This window comes from Manihot esculenta, chromosome 1, assembly GCF_001659605.2.
Source record: "Manihot esculenta cultivar AM560-2 chromosome 1, M.esculenta_v8, whole genome shotgun sequence".
NCBI classification, from domain to species: domain Eukaryota; kingdom Viridiplantae; phylum Streptophyta; class Magnoliopsida; order Malpighiales; family Euphorbiaceae; genus Manihot; species Manihot esculenta.
The window spans coordinates 7,744,448-7,770,308 of record NC_035161.2 but is presented as its reverse complement, the minus strand read 5'-3'; the positions used below and the strand labels follow the sequence as shown (position 1 = coordinate 7,770,308).

The window sequence follows — 25,861 nt, the reverse complement described above, 5'->3', positions numbered from 1 at the left end:
GCCAAAAAGAATTCCCAAGTCTGCCGCTCACGTCGAACCATCTGTGTTAATGTTGTCCACCATCGATAAGCTTCATCTTTTAGCAATGATACTGCACATATCAAGCTCTCTGCTGGTGAACACTGTAGTTGCTGTAAAACCCTTTCTGTACTTTCTAACCAGAATTCTGCAGCTGAAGGATCATCTTCTTTTTTACCTCTAAACTCTGTAGCACCATACTTCCTGAGTTTTTCTATTGGAGGCCTAGGTTGTGCCTGGGCTACAAGTGGGGGAACCTGGACTGCTACAGGTGGTGGTGGTGCCTCTGGTACATTTTGTGTAACCCTTCTAAGCAACTCAGCTATTTGCTGAAACAATGCATCCTGCCCTGGTCCGCCAGCAACAGCAGATGGAGGAGCAGCAGCAGGTGGAGGAGCAGCAGCAGGTGCAGCTGCCTCAGAGGGAGCATGACTCTCTACCTCTTCATCTGCTGCTCTTTGTGACTCAGATGACATCTTTTATATGACCTAAAGACACAAAGAAGAGATTTACATCAGAACCATATCATAGTTGTAACTCATTTTTGGCATGTACATATATGACACATATATACATACATACTATGACCTAGAATCGCCTAAACCTTTGCTTTGATACCACTAATTGTAACACCCCTTACCCTATCAAAGAGTAGACAGAGCAAGGAATGTCACAAACTATACCTTTTTAGATATATCAAGACTAAACAATTTCTTTTATCTGTAAACACCAAGTTTTTAGGTAATACATGTAACTTTCATCAAGTGATTAAAATAAATGTGAGATTTCTAAACCAAAATTTTTCGGCAGAGTTTCCTCTGTTTCACTAGCACTTTAACCTGTAATACATATGAACATCACACTTATAATACACTAACAACTGTCATTTGATATCTTACTATTCTTTGATTACATAACCTTCACAACTCACTCTATTAAATATGTACATGCCAAAATATAACTGCACTATGACTTAGAGACTCAAAACAACCAACTATGATGATGGCCTTGATATCTGATGTAGATCTCTGATAACTTCCGTTGCCCCTATTTTATCTACAACATGCGTGAGGTAAAAACCAACACGCTGAGCTAATGCTCAGTGGGTGATAGCAGTAATAACAAAATAAAACAAACAAGTTCACATATATCGATAATCAAGTAAACCATTACAAGCTAGTAGATGCAAACATGTTAACATTCACCAATAAGTTCACAAAATCAAGTATCAATCTTAATTAAGATCTTAGCCCTTATAAACACATAGTAGGATCGACTAGGTAGATAAGGAGTTATATCGGTAGGCACATGGTGCCGAACGGTAGGCTCAGAGGCCAAAACTGTGATATCAGGGCTCTATGGCCATGCTTATGAGGTACCAGATATGTAACCTCAAATATAGATCATGTATCTGTAGCAGTACTGCGAACTCTGTATGTTTATATGGCATGCCATACCCTTAAACTAACCTCGACTCCTATTACGTTTACTAGGGCCAAGTACCATTAATTCAATGTATCAATGTAAAATGCATGCCATTTGAAGCTATTTCAATTCATTTTCCAAAGTACATATATCATATGCCAATATTTACAATATGGAAAACTAATGGCAAATAGTGCAAAACTTTATTGACTTAGCATTTCAATATAGAAAACTACATTCTGCCATATATTGCATAAACTTTTCAGGTAGTTTAGAGTTACAATTAAACTTTAGTTTCTTCATAAGAAATGTACATTTATGTCTTATCTTTCCAACAAGGTATGGTTCATGAAAATCTGATCATCTTAGCTTAAGTTATGAATTTTTCTTTACAAGCTGCTCAATAAGGTCTTAATCAGTCTAGTATTGGTACCTCTTTATAGTCTCATAAAACTTATCAGATTCATGCATTTCCATACTAATTCAAGCTTAAGTGTCTTCTACAAAGTTTTAGGTATATTTCTTAAGATTCAATTGGCACTGTTCTTAACAAATTTGACTGAGTAAAAAATTAGTTATGGTATCATCAGTAGACTCTGTTCCGGATGCACTACCACTGTGTCTAGTTTAGGTTCACTTGCAATTTTCATCATCTTACATACAGATTTCGAATTTGGTCAATTCATAAAAATTTTAGCTCTTTGTCTTATCTTTCATTTGGTATATCTTAGGACTAATTTTAATAAATACAAAATATGTTATGAACTTGTTAATACAAGCTGCCCTGTTAAAACCTATTCTGCCAGATTTGCACTTTTAGCTCTCATGTTAAGTTTCTTTACTCTAAGCCTTTCAAACACCATTTTAACATTCATATAACATATTTATACAATCAAATCAAAATTTCCAGCAAGTAAAATCAATCTCCAACTTCATATGTCCATGAGAAAATTCAAGGAAAACAGAAAATCAAAGAAACACCAAACCTTTCTTTAATTCCTCTTTCCTTTTTCCACTTCTACTCTCTAGCTATCTCCTTTCCCTTTGATGTTCCTTCACCTAGGTCAACTTATATCTTAGGGAAGGATTGAATAAACTATAAATTAAAGCTTTATAATTCAAATCCATGCATGAAGAAATAAGAAGATGTCATTTCCTACCCATTATAAGCTCACCTTTGATTTACAAGCTTGGTGTATATGAAATCCTAAACTTTTCTTCTCCAATCCTTTCAATATATGGCTGTTCCTTTAGCTCTTGGTCTTAGGGTAAATTTTGGTTTAAGGAAGAAGTTGTTTTGGTGAGGTTTGGCTTGGCTTTGGTGGAAGGAAGACAAAATAAAGCTTTAGTTTTTTAATGGGTGAGCTACGGCAATGGTGGAGGAAGAAAGAAGACAATCCCCTTTTTCTTTTTTAATTTGCTTTTTCATTTCTCCTTTCCTTAGTTAGGTGACATATGGAAAGTAAAATTTGACTTTTATGTTTTAACTTTCCATATTTACACTTTAACCCACTAAACTCTTTACCATGTTTCAATTTACTTTTTAAACTTTCAATAATCATAGATTGACCTACTAAAATATGCTTTTAGCCTTTAGAAGTCCTTTTCACTTAAGCTAGCATAACGGATTTAAACAAACACCTCAAGCAAGCACGTCGGGAAACCCTAAGCACCTCCCGAAAGTGTCTCGTTCCCGACTCGCTAATTACATTGTCTACTTTAATACTGAATACGTCCGTTTCTTTATTTGAGTTTTCTATGATTCAGTTATTAGCAGTTTAGAGTTATGCTAGCACCATCCCTAATGCCACTTACTCTAGTAGTGAAATAGCCTAACCCTACCTAGTGATGGCACTACTCTAGCTATGGGTTTGAGGATGTTACAGGGATCCCCATGCAACCTGACAACTTCATCAACATACACTTGTGCCAATTTGTCCACAGAATAGCCACTCCTGACAGGAATGAAGTGAGCAGATTTGGTCAGTCTGTCCACAACCACCCATATGGAGTCTAGTAGGTTGGACGTTGCCGGTAACCCCACCACGAAATCCATAGCCATATCCTCCTATTTCCACTCTGGAATCGGTAGTGGGTTAAACATTCCAATCGGCTTCTGATGATCCAGCTTCACCCTCTGACATACCTTGCAGGCGGACACGAACTGTGCCACCTCTCTCTTCATAGCTGGCCACCAATAGACTCTTTTCAGATCCTGGTACATCTTGGTGGCTCCAAGGTGAACGCTTTACCTGATATTATGAGCTTCTCTCATAATGTCTCCCTTTAGACTCACGTCATCTGGTACACATAATCTGTTCCCATAGCGGAGGATCCCTTTCTTGTCAAATCTGAACTCTTCATTCATGCCTGCTTGAACTGCTCTTGCTATCTTCACCAACTCGGGGTCCTCGTGCTGTTTCTGAGCCACTTGCTCCAGAAACACGGACATCACTCTCATCTGAGCTATCAAAGCACCTGTACCAGACAACTCCAACTGCAGCCCTTCATTAATGAGCTTATAGAATTCCCTCACCACCGGTTTCCTTTCTGCTGTAATATGGGACAAACTGCCAAGTGATTTCCGGCTTAGGGCATCTGCCACAACATTTGCCTTACTCGGATAGTACTGAATTTTGCAATCGTAGTCACTAAGCAGTTCTACCCATCTTCTCTGCCTCGGGTTCAACTCTCTTTGACTCAAGATGTATTGCAAACTCTTATGATTTGTAAAGATCTCACATTTTACCCCATACAGGTAATGCCTCCACATCTTGAGTGCAAAGATTATAGCTGCCATTTCTAGATCATATGTAGGATAATTCAACTCATGCTTCTTCAGCTGCCTAGAAGCGTAAGCAATTACCCTCTCATTTTGCATCAACACACAACCCAGTCCCACACGGGATGCATCACAAAACACTGTGAAGTCTTCATTACTGGTGGGCAGAGCTAACACCGGTGCTGCGTTAACCTTTTCTTCAGCTCTTCAAAACTCTCTTCACACTGGTCAGACCACACAAATTTCTGGTTTTTCTTGGTCAATCTGGTCATAGGAGTGGCAATTTTGGAAAAGTCCTGAACGAACCTCCTGTAGTAACCTGCTAAACCCAAAAAGCTTTTAATCTCTGTTACTGTAGTGGGTATGGGCCAGTTAGCTACAGCTTCTACCTTCTTGGGATCCACTTCAATTCCTTTTTTTGATACAACATGCCCCAAGAATGAGATGCTCCTCAACCAGAATTCACACTTGGAGAACTTGGCATACAAGCCATGCTCCCTTAGGGTCTGCAAAACTATCCTCAGATGATGAGCATGCTCCTCTGCGTTTCTGGAATACACTAAGATATCGTCAATGAAAACGATAACAAAGTGATCCAGATACTAGTTGAAAGCTCTGTTCATGAGATCCATGAATGTTGCAGGGGCATTGGTTAGCCCGAACTGTAATACCCGGCACAAGTCCGGCATCGGAGTTCCTGTAGTCCGATGGAATCTCGGGTGTCGGAACCGTCGAGAAGGGTAATACATATGTTTTCTAAGGTAATTTCACTTGTTTTCATGTTTTGAAGTATTAAAAGCATTGAGTTTTGAAAGAAAAGCAACAAGGGAGAAATACAAAGGTTCGGCCGCCGAAGGTCACTTTCGGCCGCCGAACATTGCATGGTTGCGGCTTCACGTTCGGCTGCCGAAGGTGGTCTGGCCAGCCACCTATAAAAGGGCCAAGGGTCGGTGGAAGGAGGTTATTTCTCCTCCACGTGCAGCCAGAGGTGAGTTCCAGCCTCTTCCACGTTGACTTTCATATTTTCCATGATTTTCATCAAATCTTTCAAGAGTTTTAAGAGTTTTGGTGACTTTTGAAGGTTTTGAGCAAAAGAACCAAGTTTTGAAGCTTGGAGCTTTGGAAGAGCTTTTCTTCATATCTCCACGGTAGGATCCTTCATCCTCAAGTGAAGATCCTGAGCTTCTTTGATGATTTTGCAAGGTTTTATGAAGTTTGTATGGGTAGTATGCATGTTTAGGTTTAGGTGAGGTTTTTGGTGCTTTGTGGTGTTCAAGCATGGTTAAGTGTTATGTGCTATGTTTGTTTGGGGTTTAGGGTAGTTTTAGACCCCTTTGTGCATATATATGTGTATATGCTAGTTGGGAGTAGTTGCTATGCATGTGTGTAGGTTTTTGGGCAAAGTTTGCAGGAAACAGCCTTCGGCCAAAACCAGGTTCGGCCGCCGAAGGAAGGTTCGGCCGCCGAACCCCTTGTGGAGGCAGTTTCGGCTGCCAAAGGTTGCCCCCGAAAGCTAGGCTGTCGGTTTAGAAAGTGACTTTCGGCCGCCGAAAGAAGGAGTTCGGCCGCCGAAAGTGTGTGAGTTTCGTCTCTGGACGAGACCTTCGGTCGCCGAAGGTGCCGCCGAACATGCATGAGTTTCGTCTCTGGAGTGGGGTTTCGGCCGCCGAACCTGCCGCCGAAAGTGCCCTGTCCAGCTTTCTTTTGCTTGTGTTATGTGATGGTTTGAGGATCGTTGAGAGGGGTTTTGGGGAGTTGCTTAGAGATGTTCTTGAGTGAGTTTGGTCCCTCATTTGAGTCCACCTGTGTAGGTACGGACCAGAGGAATCAGGGAAGTCAGCAGGGAGTCCAGTGTCAGAACCTGCAGAGTCAGTTCAGAGATAACTAAAGGTGAGTGGACCTTAACTTAATGTTTTAATATGAGAATTGAATATTTTATCATGCTTCATGCATCATGAATATGCTCTAGGGTGAGTGCATTAGTGTACACGAATATGACGCATTGCATCTATCATTGTACTTGGCATGGCTCCTTGTACATTGCTTATGTGAGACGGCACGGACTTCGTGAGGATGCATTAGCCCTCAGAGGAAAGACCTGGAACAGCCCTACGGGGACCAGGCACATGGTACTCCGGTACCCCAGATGAGATAGAGGGAGTTTTGATCCGTCCGGCCGAGGTGATGTGATGACTTGTGATGTGATGCATTCCATGAGCGCATGTTTTCGCCCCTGTTATTTTATTACTATTCTACTCATTGGGCTATAGTAGCTCATCCCTCTCCCCTAACTCCAGTTGTGCAGGTTCAGAGGTCAGAGAGAACTCAGCAGGGTACAGGAAGAGTACAGAGTTTTGTAATAGCTAGTGTGGACATGTAAATGTACAGAGCTAAGGTTTATGTATCGTGTATAGAATGGTGCTTGACTATAAGAGTTGTAATCCCTTGTTCTTTTCACATGATCAGTGTATGTTTACATATATGTGTTGTATATATGGCTTACCATAGATGAGTTTAGCCGCCTTGAGCATAGAGGAGAGCTCTGGCTGGCGTTATGTGCACAGGTTAAGCCTTGGGATGAGAAAAGTGTTCTTTTGTACAGATAATGTTTGATCATGTATGGGATTTCACAGGTACACAGAGTTCATAGCAGGCTTACTACGGGTCCCGGCGACCTTAAGTCGATCTGGATCCTAGTGCCGGTAGCAGTTCGGTTTCCGGGCTGTTACAGATTGGTATCAGAGCCCTAGGTTCACATGGTCGGACCTATGGAGAGAGAGTTGGGCTCATAGAGAGGTTTAGCAGGTCAAGCATCATAGGCAAACATGTCCACGAGGATAGGATGTTAGTCCTGTCTATATCCTGAACCAGTAGCCCCTGTTGTGGAAGCTCAGCAACCTAGTTCTTCAGGGGGAAGTAAGGTGAAGATGACCGAGTACTTAAAGTTGGATGCTCCTAAATTTAATACAGGAGATGATCCCTTTGAGTATCTCAGTGCAGTCAGAATGATAACAAGTGAGTTGGGAGCAGATGATGGTAGAGCCATTGAGATGGCAGGGTTCACTTTAAAGTGCAAGAAAGCTAGAGAATGGTTCAAGAACTATGTGGACCCGAGACTTGCGAGTATGAGATGGGAAGAGTTCGACAACGAATTTGCTGGATGGGCGTGTCCTGATAGTTCCAGGGAACTAAAGGTTGTGGAGTTTGAGCAGTTGAGACAGAAGGAGGAGATGAGCATTGATGAATATACAGATAAGTTCCTGGAATTGTTGCCATATGTCGGTCAGGCATATGATACAGATCAGAAGAAGGCAAAGAGATATGCCACACGGCTTCATCCCAGGTATTTCTCTTTGATTCTTCATGCGGAGAAGGAAAGTTTCCACTCTATTGTGGATGCTGCTAGAAAGATGGAGGCCAGTGCCATAAGTCAGGGCGTAGTCAAGCAAGCAAAGACACAGGCTTCTGGTACGGCAAGTGCAAGTAAGAAGAGATGGGAGAAATTCAGAGGAAAGAGAGGCAAGTTCTGGAACAGGCTTAAGTCGGGTCTGGGAATGAGTAGTGGCTCCAGTTCTGGCGCAGATTTTCCAGTGTGCAAGAGGTGTGGCAAACAGCATAGAGGAGCTTGTCAGTTGGGATCCACAGCCTGCTATAGATGTGGGCAGGAGGGACATTATGTGCGGGAATGTCCTCAGGCGACTTTGGTTGCACCATCCCAGGAGATGACCGCAGGTAGTGTTGTCCAGTTCGCAGCTTCAGTTCGACCACCAAGCAGTGGCAGAGGAAGAGGAAGAGGGGCAGCCTCTTCATCAGGGATGGGTTCCCGAGGTGCAGGTCCGTCAGCCCCAGCACGGATTTTCACCCTGACTCAGCAGGAGGCAGACACTTCGAACACAGTGGTGTCAGGTAATCTCATCATTGGGTGTTCAGAGGTGTATGCTTTAATGGACCCCGGTGCTTCTCACTCTTTCATTTCTTCTAGAGCTGCAGAGAGGTTGGGTCTGATGGTGTCTGAGTTAGAGTGTCCTCTATGGGTCAGTGGACCCAAATGTGATCCATCTTTGGCAGAGTCAGTCTGTCGGTTCAGTCCAGTGTGCATAGAGGGTAGATACCTTCCAGCTGACCTGGTGGTTCTAGAGTTGACAGATTTTGATGTCATTCTAGGGATGGACTGGTTATCTACGTATGATGCAACCCTGAACTGTAGAGACAAAGTAGTCAGTGTCAGAGACCAGGATGGGTCAGAGTGTGTCTTCAGAGGAGACAGGAGAGGGACACCTAGGGGTTTGATATCAGCCCTCCAGGCTCGTAGGATGTTAAGGAAGGGGTGTCAGGGGTTCCTAGCTTATGTGAGAGAGCTAGACAGTCAGGTTAGGGAACCATCCTCAGTACCAGTTGTTCGAGAATTCCCAGATTTGTTTCCTGAAGAGCTTCCAGGACTACCACCGAATAGGGAAATAGCGTTCGAGATTGAGTTGATGCCCAGTGCCAGACCGATCTCTATTCCTCCCTACAGGATGGCACCAGCAGAGTTGAGAGAGTTGAAAGAGCAGTTACAGGATTTGGTAGCTAAGGGTTTCATCCGCCCGAGTACCTCACCCTGGGGTGCTCCAGTATTATTTGTCAGAAAGAAGGATGGACCTCTTCGACTTTGTGTCGACTACAGACAGTTGAACAAAGTCACTATCAAAAACAAGTATCCTTTACCCAGGATCGATGATCTCTTCGACCAGCTGGCAGGAGCAGGTTGTTTTTCTAAAATAGATCTGAGATCCGGATACCACCAGTTGAAGATCAGGGAAGGAGATGTATCCAAGACTGCTTTCAGAACCAGATATGGGCATTATGAGTTCCTTGTGATGCCGTTCGGGTTGACTAACGCCCCTGCAGCATTCATGGATCTCATGAACAGGGTTTTCAGGGAGTACTTGGATCGTTTTGTGATCGTCTTTATTGATGATATCTTGGTGTACTCCAGGAATGCAAAGGAGCATGCCCAGCATCTGCGTCTAGTGCTTCAAACCTTGAGAGAGCATGGCTTGTATGCCAAGTTCTCCAAGTGCGAGTTCTGGCTAAGGAGCATTGCCTTTTTGGGACATGTAGTATCAGAGGAAGGTATAGCAGTAGATCCCAAAAAGGTAGAGGCAGTAGCCAATTGGCCTACACCCACTACAGTGACAGAGATCAAGAGTTTTCTGGGTTTCGCAGGCTACTATCGGAGGTTTGTTCAGGACTTCTCGAAGATAGCTGCTCCTATGACCAGACTGACCAGAAAGAATCAGAAGTTTGTGTGGTCAGAGGACTGTGAGGAGAGTTTTGCAGAGTTGAAGGGACGGTTGACTTCAGCACCGGTGTTAGCTCTGCCGATCAGTGATGAAGATTTCACAGTGTTCTGTGATGCATCCCGAGTGGGATTAGGTTGTGTGTTGATGCAGAATGACAGAGTGATAGCTTATGCTTCGAGACAGCTGAAGAAGCACGAGCTGAACTACCCGAAACACGATCTTGAGATGGCAGTTGTTATCTTTGCACTTAAGATGTGGAGGCATTACCTCTATGGGGTAAAGTGTGAGATCTATACGGATCATAAGAGCCTACAGCACATCTTAAGTCAGAGAGAGTTAAACTTGAGGCAGAGACGGTGGGTAGAATTGCTCAGTAATTACGATTGTAAGATTCAATATCATCCGGGTAAGGCTAATGTTGTAGCTGATGCCTTAAGCCGGAAGTCACTTGGCAGTTTATCCCACATTGCAGTAGAGAGAAGACCGGTGGTGAAGGATTTCTACAAGCTCGTGGAAGAAGGGTTACAGTTGCAGTTAACTGGTACAGGTGCTTTGATCGCACAGATGAGAGTGACACCAGTGTTTCTAGAGCAAGTGGCTCTGAAACAGCACGAAGACCCCGAGTTAGTGAAGATTGCCAGGACTGTTCAGTCTGGCAACAGTGCAGAGTTCAGATTTGACGGTGAGGGGATTCTTCAGCACGGTAAGAGGTTATGTGTACCAGATGATAGCAGTTTGAAGGCAGACATTATGAGGGAAGCTCATAATGCGAGGTATAGCATTCACCCGAGAGCCACCAAGATGTATCAAGATCTGAGAAGGGTGTATTGGTGGCCCGCAATGAAGAGAGAAGTGGCACAGTTCGTGTCAGCCTGCGAGACATGTCAAAGGGTGAAGCTAGAGCACCAGAAGCCAGCTGGAATGCTTAACCCACTGCCGATTCCAGAATGGAAATGGGAGAACATAGCTATGGATTTTGTAGTGGGGTTACCGGCGACGTCTAACAGACTAGACTCCATATGGGTGATTGTGGATAGACTCACTAAATCTGCTCACTTCATTCCAGTCAGGAGTAACTACTCTGTGGACAAGTTGGCGCAGGTGTATGTAGACGAGATAGTAAGGTTGCATGGAGTTCCAGTGTCGATAGTCTCAGATCGAGGACCTCAATTCACCTCCAAGTTTTGGCGGAGTCTGCAGAAGGAAATGGGCACAAGGTTGGATTTCAGCACTGCTTTCCATCCACAGACAGACGGTCAGTCAGAGAGGACCATCCAGACCATCGAAGATATGCTGTGAATGTGTGTGTTAGACTTTGGCGGTTCTTGGAGGCAGCATCTACCTCTGGTGGAGTTTGCCTACAACAACAGCCATCATGCTAGCATAGGGATGGCCCCTTATGAAGCTTTGTATGGGAGGAAGTGCCGAACACCTGTTTGCTGGGAAGAAGTAGGAGAGAAGACTCTTGCAGGGCCGAAGTTAGTTGAGATCACCAGCAAGTTAGTGCTTATCATCAGAGAGAGGATCAAAACAGCTGTAAGTAGACAGAAAAGCTATGCAGACATCCGTAGGAAGCAGATAGAGTTCCAGGAGGGGGGTATGGTATTGCTCAAGGTGTCTCCGATGAAGGGAGTGGTTCGGTTTGGAAAGAAGGGTAAACTGGCCCCACGGTACATTGGCCCCTTTGAGATCTTGCAGAAGATCGGGCCTGTGTCGTATAAGCTAGATTTACCGGCTTCTATGGAACGAATTCACCCGGTATTCCATGTGTCTATGTTGAGGAAGTTTGTGTCAGATCCAGAGAAGGTTCTTAGTGAACCTGAGGTGGAAATCTTAAGTGATCTCACCTATGTAGAGCAGCCAATGCGGATCCTTGACACCCAGATCAGAAAGCTGAGAAACAAGGAGATACCAATGGTGAAAGTTCTGTGGAACCACCACAACCTAGAAGAGTGCACCTGGGAGACTCGGGAGTCCATGCTCCAGCAATACCCATATCTGTTTTAAGGTTAGTGTTCCCCTTTTCTCTGTGTTTATGTTGTGTTAGGGACATTCGGGGACGAATGTTCTTAAGGGGGGGAGAATGTAATACCCGGCTCAAGTCCGGCATCGGAGTTCCTGTAGTCCGGTGGAATCTCGGGTGTCGGAACCGTCGAGAAGGGTAATACATATGTTTTCTAAGGTAATTTCACTTGTTTTCATGTTTTGAAGTATTAAAAGCATTGAGTTTTGAAAGAAAAGCAACAAGGGAGAAATGCAAAGGTTCGGCCGCCGAAGGTCACTTTCGGCCGCCGAACATTGCATGGTTGCGGCTTCACGTTCGGCTGCCGAAGGTGGTCTGGCCAGCCACCTATAAAAGGGCCAAGGGTCGGTGGAAGGAGGTTATTTCTCCTCCACGTGCAGCCAGAGGTGAGTTCCAGCCTCTTCCACGTTGACTTTCATATTTTCCATGATTTTCATCAAATCTTTCAAGAGTTTTAAGAGTTTTGGTGACTTTTGAAGGTTTTGAGCAAAAGAACCAAGTTTTGAAGCTTGGAGCTTTGGAAGAGCTTTTCTTCATATCTCCACGTTAGGATCCTTCATCCTCAAGTGAAGATCCTGAGCTTCTTTGATGATTTTGCAAGGTTTTATGAAGTTTGTATGGGTAGTATGCATGTTTAGGTTTAGGTGAGGTTTTTGGTGCTTTGTGGTGTTCAAGCATGGTTAAGTGTTATGTGCTATGTTTGTTTGGGGTTTAGGGTAGTTTTAGACCCCTTTGTGCATATATATGTGTATATGCTAGTTGGGAGTAGTTGCTATGCATGTGTGTAGGTTTTTGGGCAAAGTTTGCAGGAAACAGAGCAGGGTTCTGCCCTTCGGGCAAAACCAGGTTCGGCCGCCGAAGGAAGGTTCGGCCGCCGAACCCCTTGTGGAGGCAGTTTCGGCTGCCAAAGGTTGCCCCCGAAAGCTAGGCTGTCGGTTTAGAAAGTGACTTTCGGCCGCCGAAAGTGTGTGAGTTTCGTCTCTGGACGAGACCTTCGGCCGCCGAAGGTGCCGCCGAACATGCATGAGTTTCGTCTCTGGAGTGGGGTTTCGGCCGCCGAACCTGCCGCCGAAAGTGCCCTGTCCAGCTTTCTTTTGCTTGTGTTATGTGATGGTTTTAGGATCGTTGAGAGGGGTTTTGGGGAGTTGCTTAGAGATGTTCTTGAGTGAGTTTGGTCCCTCATTTGAGTCCACCTGTGTAGGTACGGACCAGAGGAATCAGGGAAGTCAGCAGGGAGTCCAGTGTCAGAACCTGCAGAGTCAGTTCAAAGATAACTAAAGGTGAGTGGACCTTAACTTAATGTTTTAATATGAGAATTGAATATTTTATCATGCTTCATGCATCATGAATATGCTCTAGGGTGAGTGCATTAGTGTACACGAATATGACGCATTGCATCTATCATTGTACTTGGCATGGCTCCTTGTACATTGCTTATGTGAGACGGCACAGACTTCGTGAGGATGCATTAGCCCTCAGAGGAAAGACCTGGAACAGCCCTACGGGGACCAGGCACAAAGACCTGGAACAGCCCTACGGGGACCAGGCACATGGTACTCCGGTACCCCAGATGAGATAGAGGGAGTTTTGATCCGTCCGGCCGAGGTGATGTGATGACTTGTGATGTGATGCATTCCATGAGCGCATGTTTTCGCCCCTGTTATTTTATTACTATTCTACTCATTGGGCTATAGTAGCTCATCCCTCTCCCCTAACTCCAGTTGTGCAGGTTCAGAGGTCAGAGAGAACTCAGCAGGGTACAGGAAGAGTACAGAGTTTTGTAATAGCTAGTGTGGACATGTAAATGTACAGAGCTAAGGTTTATGTATCGTGTATAGAATGGTGCTTGACTATAAGAGTTGTAATCCCTTGTTCTTTTCACATGATCAGTGTATGTTTACATATATGTGTTGTATATATGGCTTACCATAGATGAGTTTAGCCGCCTTGAGCATAGAGGAGAGCTCTGGCTGGCGTTATGTGCACAGGTTAAGCCTTGGGATGAGAAAAGTGTTCTTTTGTACAGATAATGTTTGATCATGTATGGGATTTCACAGGTACACAGAGTTCATAGCAGGCTTACTACGGGTCCCGGCGACCTTAAGTCGATCTGGATCCTAGTGCCGGTAGCAGTTCAGTTTCCGGGCTGTTACACGAACGGCATTACTAGGAACTCATAATGCCCATATCTGGTCCTGAACGCCGTCTTCGGCACATCTTCTTCTCTGATTCTTAGCTGGTGATAACCGGATCTCAGATCTATCTTAGAGAAACAACCTGCTCCTACTAGCTGGTCGAATAGATCATCGATCCTAGGTAAGGGATACTTGTTCTTGATAGTGACTTTGTTCAACTGCCTGTAGTCGATACAAAGCCTCAAGGATCCATCATTCTTTTTCACAAAAAGCACTGGAGCACCCCAAGGTGAGGTACTCGGTCGGATGAAACCCTTATCTACCAACTCTTGCAACTGCTCCTTTAGCTCCTTCAACTCTGCTGGTGCCATCCTGTAGGAAGGGATTGAGATCGGTCTGGTTCCAGGCATCAATTCTATTTCGAACTCTATCTCCCTAGCAGGTGGTAGTCCTGGAAGCTCGTCTAGGAAGACATCTGAAAACTCTCTGACTACAGGTACTGAGGCGGGCTCCCTAACCTGACTATCAAGCTCTCTAACATGAGTTAGAAACCCCTGACAATACCTCCTGAGCAACCTATGAGCCTGTAGGGCTGATATCAATCCTCTAGGCGTACCCCTCCTGTCTCCCCTGAAGACAACCTCTGACCCATCCTGACCTCTAAACCTGACTGCCTTGTCTCTGCAGTCCAAGGTAGCACCATGAGCAGATAGCCAATCCATCCCTAGAATGACATCAAAATCCGTCAAGTCTAGAACCACAAGGTCGGCTGGAAGGCATCTACCCTCAACAAACACTGGACTAAACAAGCAGACTGACTCTGCCATAGATGGATCACACTCGGGTCCACTGACCCAAAGGGGACACTCTAACCCAGAGACTATCAAACCCAACCTCTTTACGGCTCTCGGAGCAATAAAAGAATGAGAAGCACCAGGGTCCATTAAAGCATACACATCAGAACATCCAATGATGAGATTACCTGACACCATGGTGTTTGACGTGTTAGCCTCCTGCTGTGTCATAGTGAAGATCCGAGCTGGAGCTGATGGACCTTCACCCCGGGAACCTGCTGAAGAAGAGGCTGCCCCTCTCCCTCTGCCTCTACCACTGCCCTGCGTCATGGCTGGAGCCACTGGCTGAGCCACACTGCTCGAGGCTGTCTGCTGGGACTGTGCCATCATAGCTGCTCTAGGGCACTCCCGAGCCATGTGCCCCTCCTGTCCACATCTATAACATGCGGTAGTTCCAAACCGACAAACTCCCTTGTACGGCTTCCCACACCTCATGCATTCTGAACCATCTGAACTTGAGCTCGAGCCACCACCTAAACCCAGACCTGACTTCAACCAGTTCCAGAACTTATTCTTCTTTAGCTTTTTAGTGGTTCCGCTCCACTTTTTACTGTCTGAAGCTGCTGCACTCAGAGAGGAGGGATCTAACTTTCCCCTGCCTGGGGTCTTGGAACCCGAAGACTGTCCCACTGACTGCTTAACTGACCCCTCAATGATGGCAGTACCCTCCATCTTCCGGGCTGCATCCACAATGGTGTGGGAGCTCTCCTTCTCTGCTGCAAGGATTAGGGAGGAATACCTAGGGTGGAGCCTCATGGTATACCTCATTGCTTTCTTCTGGTCTGTATCATAAGCTTGCCCCACAAACGGCAATAGCTCCAAGAACTTGTCTATATACTCATCAACACTCATATCCTCTGACTGTCTCAGCTGCTCAAACTCAACCACTTTCAGCTCTTTGGAACTGTCAGGAAAAGCCCATCCAGCAAACTCATTAGCAAACTCTTCCCAGGACAGGCTATCCATCCTTGGGTCCACATAATTCTTAAACCATTCTCGTGCCTTCTTGCATTTCAAAGTGAACCCCGCCATCTGAATGGCCCTACTATCATTTGCCCCCAGTTCATCTGTTATCATTTTTACCATTTTGAGGTACTCAAACGGGTCATCACTTGTCTTGAACTTGGGAGCATCCAGTTTCAGGTAATCGGTCATCTTCACTTTGCTCCCCTAGATGAGCTAGGTTTAGGTATTTGGATTTCAGGGGCTGCAGGTTCTGTTGGTGGGGGAGGAGGTGCAGCATTCCCTGGGTTAGGGTTTGCTGTGCTTGGGTAGAAGGGTGAGGGTGGATACATAGGGTACTATAGGTATGGTGGGTAAAAAGGAGGATAAGGCATGTAGGAGGGATATGGGTTAAAGCTGGAGTAATCCGATGTACCTCCCATCGGATACCCTGGGCCCTATGGAAAGGGTGGATATTGGGGTGGATAACCAAACCCCGAGGCCTGAGCGCCTCCTTGTGACTTCCCTGTACCCTCCTCAAACATGCTCATACCCAAACTTCCATCTCTTCTCTGGTCATCATCCATAGCTTCCCTCACATCATCTGACCTTTCCCCCTGAACTGTTCCCCTCCTGCTTACATCAAAAGACCTTCTAGGGTCCCTTAACGTTCCCTTTCTACTTGATATGCAAGACATTGCCCTTGGCAACGCAGGGGGACGGACATCCATGCCCTCATTTTTCGGTGGAGCTCCTATTAATTTAGCGGATCGACGTGACCTCATCCTTCTTCTGAAAAACAGCACATACACACAACATTAGCAACATATGGTTCATGTGGAAACACATGAACCCGCATCATACATCACACATCATTAATGCACATGTATATTATCATGGCATTTCACATCAAAATCAAGACAGGACTACATCCTATCCTAGTGGACATGATTTTTCCTATTGTACTTGCCCTTCTATAACGTCTATGAGCCCGACACTCTCTAGGTCTGACCATATGAACCTAGGGCTCTGATACCATTCTGTAATGACCCAAAAACCGGACCGCTACCGGCGCTAGGATTCAGATCGACTTAAGGTCGCCGGGACCAGTAGCAAGCCTACCATACATCCTGTATACCTGATAAAATCCTATACATGATCATATATTTTCATAAAAACTTTAAACTTTTCACATACCAAACTTGACCTGTGCATGCACTATAACTGTATACATAAAAACCCCACACTAGAGCCCTCATCAAATGCTCTAGTTGGGTCAACATTACATATATCAAGCTTGGTTCACATCTCATTAATAAAAACATTACATAAAGATCATGTACCCAAAAGGGATTAACCATACCTTAGGGCCAAGCACAATACTAATCCTCAAATCAATACATTACATTATTTTACATGTCGACTACTAAACTATTACACAACATATACTAGCCTCTAGCAGACCTCCTGAGCTATCTTTGACCCTACAAACTTGGGGGTTAAGGAAAAGGGATGAGCTAGTAAAGCCCAGTGAGCAGAACAGTAAAAAAAACAATTATTTAAACATATGCTTTCATGAAATACATCACATCACAAACAATTCACATCAAGGATGAACTTGTCACCAATAACCCTCTACATATCCAATTGTGCCAGGGGCGTAGAATGGGCCTCATTGGTCTTTCTCTTAAACATGACATAACATAACATATCCAATGCGCCAGGGGCGTAGAATGGGCCTCACTGGTCTTTCTCTTACATCGTGCTAGGGGCGTAAAATGGGCCTCACTGGACTTCCATACCGTATCACAACATATCATATCGAGGGCTAGTGGGTCATCCAATATCCATCCACATCAACATCATATTATGCAATGCATCATATTCGTGAATTCTAATGCAAACAACCTAATACATAACATGGCATTCGTGATGCATGAACATGCTCGAATTTTAGTTACTTTAAAACATAAAGTTTAGTTCTACTCACCTCTGACTGATACTCAACAGACTCTGAAGCAGCTATCTCACTACTGGCCTCCTCGGTTCCTCAAGTCCGATCCTACACAGGTGGACTCAAATGAGGGACCAAACAACTCTAACATGACTCTAAAAAACTCCCCAAAAACCCCCTTAAAACATCACAAAACATGCATGCAAAACAGGCAAAGGAAGGTTGGGTAGGGGACTTTCGGCGGCAGGTTCGGCGGCTGAAAGCCCTTACAGATCTGAAAGTCAGGCACTTTCGGGGGCAGGGTTCGGCGACCGAAGGTCCTTCCAGAGCCGAAAGTCACTATCCTTCGACGGCAGGTTCGACGGCCGAAACTCCCCTCCAAAGCCGAAAGTCCAACTTTCGGGGGTGAGTTTAGGCGGCCTAAAGCTGCCTCCACAGGCAGGTTCGGCGGCCGAACCTGGATCCTTCTGGGTGGCAGAACCCGATTCTGCCATCCCACATCTAGCCTCCCAAAACCCTCGAAACTCATACTCAACACACAAAAGCATACATAAACACATTATCAAGCATATAGGGGTATAAAACTAGCCTATACCCCAACAAACATCACATTTAGCATCACATTTCTCATTAAACTAACATAACCCTAACATTATACAACTAGCCTAAACATGCATCTTTACCTCATAACCCTTCATAAAACTTACTTAAAATATAGAAAGGGGTATGGATCTACACTTACCTCTTGAAGATCGAGAGGAGATGCGACCCAACTTAGAGATTGGGAGAATTTGGTCTCCGGAATCTCCAAACTCTTAAAATTTCGATTTTGTGCTCAAAACTTCAAAACAAAGATAAAAGCTTGTCAAAAACTCGTAAGATTTGAAGGAAAACAACAAATCGACCGTGGAAGGGCAAAATCTCACCTATGCCCGAAAATAGAGGGAGAAAACTCGCCCATTTTCAGATAAGGGGCCTTTTATAGGTGGCTGGCCAGACCACTTTTAGGGGTCAATGGAGCTTCCGCAAGCTCCCCATGTTCGGCGGCCGAACTTAAGGTTCAGCGGTCGAACCTGGGTTTTGCCTCCTTAGTTTTTTCTTTCAAAACTCAATTTCTTTCTTCATTAAAACCATTAAAAACATGTAAAAACATTCTATAAAATATATTTTACCCTTCTAGAGGGTTCCGACATCCGAGATTCCGCCGGTCAGTAGGAATTCCGATGCCGGAGTCTAGCCGGGTATTACAATATAATATTGATAATTTTTTAAAATATATATATATATATATATATATATACCGAGTAGATAACACTTAATCAGGTGATTTATTTTTAGTTTAGCATATATATTTAGTTTAGCGTATGTCAAGTGGTGACTTTTTGAGATAGCTCTGGCTAGTATTTCTTGAGCCAATATTTTCATCATAGAGTCTAAGATACCAACATTACTCTCATTCTATTATTATTTTATTTTTGCACATTTAAAATGCTAACATTATTCATAGGAAGCATATTATGAGTATATGTAGATTTTATTTACTACATTTATGATTTTATATTCATTATTTCAATAACGATACCTTAGTAAAATATTTATTTAGTTTAATTTATATTAATTGAATTAAATTATACTTATTTAGCTTATCTATTTTAATTTAATATTACTAAGTATTTAAATTTTATCTATTTTTTATTATTATTTATTTATCTATTCATTGAGTAAATTATACTCACTCTTATACTTTTAATATTATAATTTCTTTGGGTGATCCACCCTTAACACTCTATTAGAATTTAAGAGAGGTTGGATTAATTCTAAATCTTTTATAATTTTAGAGGATAACATATAAATTATATATTCAGATTGATGGATATATTTTAATTGATGTATATATAATCTTTTAATTCTCGAAGAGGAAATAAGATATAATGATGTAAATATATTATAAATTAATTAGACCAATTATCTATATCTCTTTTATATTTTTATATTTTAAAATTATAATAAATTATACATATTCTGTGAACTTTTAAAATTTTATCCATCTGTATAGATTTAGACTAAAGAGTAAGTGTGATAAAGATAATATTTTTTTATTTGGTTATTTTTTTATTAGTAACCATCGAAATCACGCAATGCATAGATATTTTTTTAATTTTTAATAATTATAATATTTAAAAATTTAGAAAATCTTATAATAAATTATTTTTATACAAAGTGAAAACATATATATTTATCAAATGCATTTACTTAATATTAATTATTTTAGAAAAATCATAATTATTTCTAAATTTTGACATTTTAATAAATATTGAAACAATTTTAAAATATGAGATTATATAATTTAGTTCAAGCTTATCAAAATGTTTATAGAATCTCAATTTTTTTTTTCAAATTGTACTTTTTTTTTATAAAAAATTATACATTTTGCAATTTGAATAAAATGAATTGAATTTAAAGAATTTTTTATAAATAAATTTTTTAATAATTAAAGTTTGTGTAATATCTGCAATTTAAGCATGATAGCATATTACCTTCAAATTTACTATAGAATAGGCTTTTACTATTTCAGGAAATTAGACAGAAATTTAATTATGCTTTAATTGGGATTTTGCTACCAAAGGCATTAGTTGAATTTTAATCTTATATACTCAACTTTATTTATTAATCCACAATACATCAATTTAATTAACTGAAATTTTGTACGGTGAAAACTTCTTGTTTATTTATTTATTTTTTTGAAATAGGAGGTTGGGGGAGTCGAACCTTAGACCTCTCAAGTCTATCAGGATGTCCTTTCCACCAGACTAAGTCTCGGAGTGCTCTTGTTTATTTATTTTAATTTTATGTGATTGTATTACGTATTTATGGTTGGAGTTGTACTGCAATTAGTAGAGCATAATGTAATTAGATGCAACCCTATATGCTCAAGAATGGTGTACATTTTATACGGTTGTTGTTCAAAATGATCGGACAAACTTTTGCATTAGAGTTTTAGAAATTTTTTAGGATTTACTCGCTCCTCATTCATCAGAGGCTATTGCTTTAAGAGAGACTCTTTTTTAATTTAAACAACTTAACGTACAAAAGGTTGATTTTAAAATAAAACTCCTTGTATTCATTAAATTTTACTTTAGATTCGATAGCAAGTTAATGTGGTTGCTCATATGCTAGTTGGAGTAGTTATATATTATGCTGGTTACACCAAATGATTTATTCTTTTTAATGATACTTTATCTGTTTTAATTTCTGAGTGTATTTATATATTGTTTATTAGTTAAAAATAATATTTTCGGTTATTATTTTATTTGACTTTTTGAGTTTAAAAAATTTATAAATTAATTAAAAATTTTAAAAAAATCACAAATGAAAAAAAAAAAAGTTAAAGTCTGATAATATCGTCTCAACAAAATTGACAGCAATTGAATTAATAATCTGTACTTCAATTGGAAATTTGGTACCAAAGGCACTGAATGACTCAAAATTCCAAGTCTAAAGAGATGAGTCTTTCAAAGTCTTATTTTTACTTTTAAGCCAAAAATTGTTTATTCGTCCATTTCTAGAGATATTTATTCGTCCTTGTTTGATCGAGTCAATGTCATAGGATAAGATATTAGAGGTTGAAATCCTGGCACCCATGCCATTCCAGTGAAAGTTGAACTAATTAATGCTTTAATCGGAATTTTTGTACCAAAGGCATGAATTTCTAAGTCTACAGAGATGAAAATTATATATTTTATATTATAAAAAATGGTAATTACCCTTATAAAAAGATCATTTTATGAAAAAAATTGAAAAAATTATTTTTTAATCCTTGAGATATAGCGTAATTAATAGATTCGTCCATCTATTTTAAGAAACCAATACTTTCGTCTGAAGTTTAATTCCGTTAAAATTAGAGGTTCCTCCATCAAAAATACCGTTAGTGATAGGAAAAATGACCGAACTACCCTTTCTAGAACCCAACACTTTAGTCCCTAAAATTTAATTTCTACAAATTTATAGATTACCCTCTCAAAGAATTGAAGGAAAAGATGTATAATTAATATATTTGTTCATCTATTTTTTGAATTCAACACTTTAGTTCTTAAAGTTTAATTTCGTCAAAATTTAAAAAAGAAAATCTCAAACTCAATCTCTATAAACAAATAAAAATTTCAAAAAATTTAAGATTCAAATTCAGCAAAGGTAATAAAAACTAAAATATATAAAATTTAAATTATTAAAAATAAAAAGTTAAAATTCAATAGAAAATGCTTTTATGATGTCGCTCGCTGTCATTACTGCTTGCAATTTGAAAAATTTATTAAAATATCTCTGACATTTTAAAAGTCTACTAGTTAGTGTTTCTGTTAATTTTAGTTATTAAGTATTATAAAAAAAATCTAAAATACCCCTGATATGGAGAGACTAATTAATAAACTTTTTAATAATTTGAAAAACCAATTAATAATTTTTTCTAAACTATAGGGATTAAATAGTAAAATATTTAGTGATAAATTAATAGACTTTTTAAAATGTCAGAAATATTTTAATATATTTTTCAAATTGAGGAATTAAATAGCGAGTTTTTTCATATTATGGATGTACATTGGATTTTGACGGAATTAAACTTAAAGACGGAAGTGTTAGATTCTAAAAATAGAAAGATAAATTCATTAATTATGATATATTTCATGGACTAAAAAATAATTTTTTTAAAAAAATTAATATTAAATTAATGAAAACTAATTTCTAAAATATATTAATATATTTTTTATAAATTGATATAATAGAAACTATATTGAACATTAATTAATAATATCATTATTGATTAATTATTTTATTATTTATAAAAATATGCTAATATGTTTAAATATATTAAAATTTGTAAATTAGTTACAAAATAAGCATATAAATATTATAGATTTAATTTCTAAAATCTGCTAAAGTGTTTGTTTTTGAATTGACAAGTTATGGGAACATCAACTGCCAATGTTATTGAGATTCTTGCCTTGCTCATTCTACTTCAAAGCGTTTCCTCCTTCTGCAATGGAGATAATTTCAATGGAAGCTGTATCAAGACTGAAAGAGAAGCTCTTGTGAAGTTCAAGTCAAGCCTCCTCAACAATTCAAACTCGTTGCCTTCATGGGTGGGGGATGATTGCTGCAGATGGCACGGAGTCACTTGCGATGACATAACCGGTCATGTAGTTAAGCTCGTTCTTTCTTGGGCGTCCATCATGGGAAACATTTCCCTTCATCTTGGAAATCTTTCAAACTTGCAGTGTCTTGATCTCAGTTTGAATCCTTCATTGGCAATCCACAGTCTCCATTTTCCATCTTCTTTGAAATACTTATACTTGCCGTACGTGGTCCTGGACAAGTGTGACAATTGGTTGCAGTCAATAAACATGCTTCCTTCTTTACTAGAATTAGAATTGTGGAATTGTGAGCTTTCCATCATTGGTGATGTTTCACATGTCAATTTTACATCTCTTGAGGTTCTCAAACTTGGATTGAACAACTTCCATTCCACAATCCCTAGCTGGTTATATAATATTACCAAACTTCAAAATCTTGATCTGTATTCTAGTGCTTTCCGAGGGTCTCTTTCAACTGATATCAGTAATCTTAATTCTCTTGCTTCCCTTAGTGCGGGTTTTAATTCTTTGGAAGGCAACATACCCAACACGTTGAACAGGCTTTGCAATTTGATTGAGCTACACTTGGGTTACAACAAGTTCAGCGGGGAGATTTCTGGAACTTTTGGCAACTCATCCGGTTGCATCAAGAACAGTTTAGAGCATCTGTATCTTTTAAACAATTCCTTTTCTGGTAGTATTCCAGATAATTTGGGACAATTTAAACGCCTGAAAGTTCTTTATCTTAATGAAAACTCTTTCTGGGGTTCAATCCCTGTATCCATTGGACAGCTTTACAACCTTGAAAGACTAGGTTTCAGTCAGAATTCATTGCATGGGGAGGTTTCTGAACTTCACTTGTTAAACCTCAGAAGCTTGATTGAGTTGAATATGGGTCGGAATTCTTTAGTTTTTGATATAGATCCCGAATGGATACCTCCTTTTCAACTTGACTGGATTGCTTTATCATCTTGTGAAGTAGGGCCTTCGTTTCCACAGTGGCTCAAAACACAAAAGAGCATTAGATTTTTACAAATGTCTAATGCAAGCATCTCAGATAACATCCCTGACTGGTTTGAAAATATTTCGTCCAATATTGTAGGATTGGATTTATCTTATAATCAGTTGTTTGGGACCTTGCCACCTTTCAGAAAACTGAACACAACTTATGCTAACGAATATAGGATCATATTGTTGAAATCTAACCAGTTTGATGGTTTTTTAACCTGTTCTCATTTTGATGCAACCATATTGGATATCTCCAACAACTTGCTCCACGGCCAGATTCCCCAGAATCTCAGTGAAATGATGCCAAGTCTGCGACTCTTATCCCTCTCCAACAACTACTTGAATGGTACCTTTCCAGCTACTTTATGCAGGATTGAATCTTTACAAATTCTTGATCTTTCGAATAATCATCTATCAGGAAGAATACCTTCATGTTGGGGAAATTTGCCAAGTTTAACTGTGATTGATTTTTCAAGTAATATGTTGAGTGGTGATGTTCCAATGTCCTTGGGTTCTCAAGAGTCGCTTGTTTCCCTGCATCTGCAAAACAATACTCTGCAGGGAAAGATCCCAATGTCATTAAGGAATCTAGAATCCTTGGAGACTCTTGATTTTAGCATGAATTCTTTTGATGGTTTTATTCCTTCATGGATAGGTGAGAGCCTATCTTCTCTGAAAGTACTGAGTATTCACTCTAATAAACTTGAAGGTGAGATTCCTCTGCAGCTTTGCTACCTTGCTTCTCTTCGCATATTGAACTTGGCAAATAACATGATGACTGGAACCATACCTAATTGTTTTGGCAATTTTACTGCAATTGCTATGCACGAGCAGAAAGGGCATTGGGACTATTACACTAATGCTGAACCCTATATGGGCTTTATAAGAGCTAGCTATGGTGAGAATGTGCAGGTTTATGTCAAAGGAGTGGAGCTTGAATATAGTAGAACACTTCGATTTCTCTATTCCATTGACCTTTCAGGAAATAACTTTGTTGGAGAAATTCTCCAGGAATTGATGAATCTTTCAGGTCTACAGAACCTGAATCTATCTACAAACAAATTGGATGGACATATCCCTTGGAACATTGGCAAGTTAAGCTCACTAGAATCACTTGACTTGTCTGAAAATGAACTCTCTGGCTCTATTCCATTCAGCATTTCTGATTTGAGCTTTTTAAGTCACTTGAATTTGTCATTCAATCGCTTATCTGGACGAATTCCAAAGGGAAACCAACTTCAGACTTTGGATGACAAATCCATCTACATCGGCAACGATGGACTTTGTGGACCTCCATTGAATAACTGTTCAGATGATGCAGATGTATTGCCTAAAGGTCATGAAAAAGGTGGCACTACGAGGAAAGATGACTCTGAAATGGTTTGGTTCTACGGTGGTATGGGAATGGGATTTGCAGCTGGATTTGTTGGAGTTTGTAGCATCTTGTACTTCAACGACTCATGGAGGTGTGCTTGGTTTGGGTTAGTTGACAGAGTCTGCAACAAGCTTTGGGTAACAATTGCAATTAGGGCAAATCAAGTGAAGAGAAAGTTTCTCAGAAACAAATTAGAAGGAAATGCATGAGAAGGTTAGTTCTTTCTATTTAATCACTCATCATTCATGGATGCTTTATTAATGTTGTTAGAGATGCAAATTGACAGAAATTTCAATTACATGATCATAATGCTCTCTATGTTAATTGTTGATGATAGTGTTTAATGTAGGATTCAAGGTTTGAAGTTTGGAAGGCTAGAAGATTTTCTTTAAAGGGGATGTGTTTTTGTGTGATTGTTTTCAGGATTTGATATTCTTGAGTTTTTTCTAACTTTAAATTTTCAGTACAATAACTTTAAATTTTCAGTACAATAACTTTAAATTGCTATAAAATAATATAAAAATTGCCAATTAAAAAAAAATCATACGAATTTTAATATAAAAATCAACAATTTTTATATATCTAATAATTTCTAACAACCAAACCCAGTTTTAGCATTTTTTGCAATTTCTTTTTTTCTCTCTGAATTTTCCAACCTCGTGCCACGCACGTGATCCAGCATGAAAATAATCAATTGACTGGAAATTAAATCCCTCTGTCAACCAACTTCATCTTATATTATTTCACATGTTTGGTCTTTGCTGCTGGTCCTTCTCCTCCGACGTCGTTTGCTCACAAGGAATTACAGACGCCGGAAGTCCGTCTTCTCCCACAGGCAAAGAATCGACGATGGGTTTAATTACCAAAATGCCCTCCCCTACGGCTGCAATTACTAATGTGGTTCCAAACACAAGAAAAGCAATGGAAGCATACA

The 25,861-nt window shown here is 40.5% G+C and overlaps 1 protein-coding gene across 1 annotated transcript; it reads left to right on the top strand.

The window, feature by feature from the left end:
- Positions 1-22,376: 22,376 nt before the first annotated feature.
- On the top strand, positions 22,377-25,136 carry LOC110607720 (receptor-like protein EIX2). Its single transcript, XM_021746872.2, has one exon. It carries the CDS (start codon positions 22,377-22,379, stop codon positions 25,134-25,136), a length of 2,760 nt encoding a protein of 919 aa, XP_021602564.2.
- The last annotated feature ends 725 nt before the right edge of the window (positions 25,137-25,861 follow it).

What these genes read in the sequence shown, in the direction of transcription:
- LOC110607720 (XM_021746872.2), top strand. Translation starts at nt 22,377, where the DNA reads ATGGGAACATCAACTGCCAATGTTATTGAGATTCTTGCCTTGCTCATT.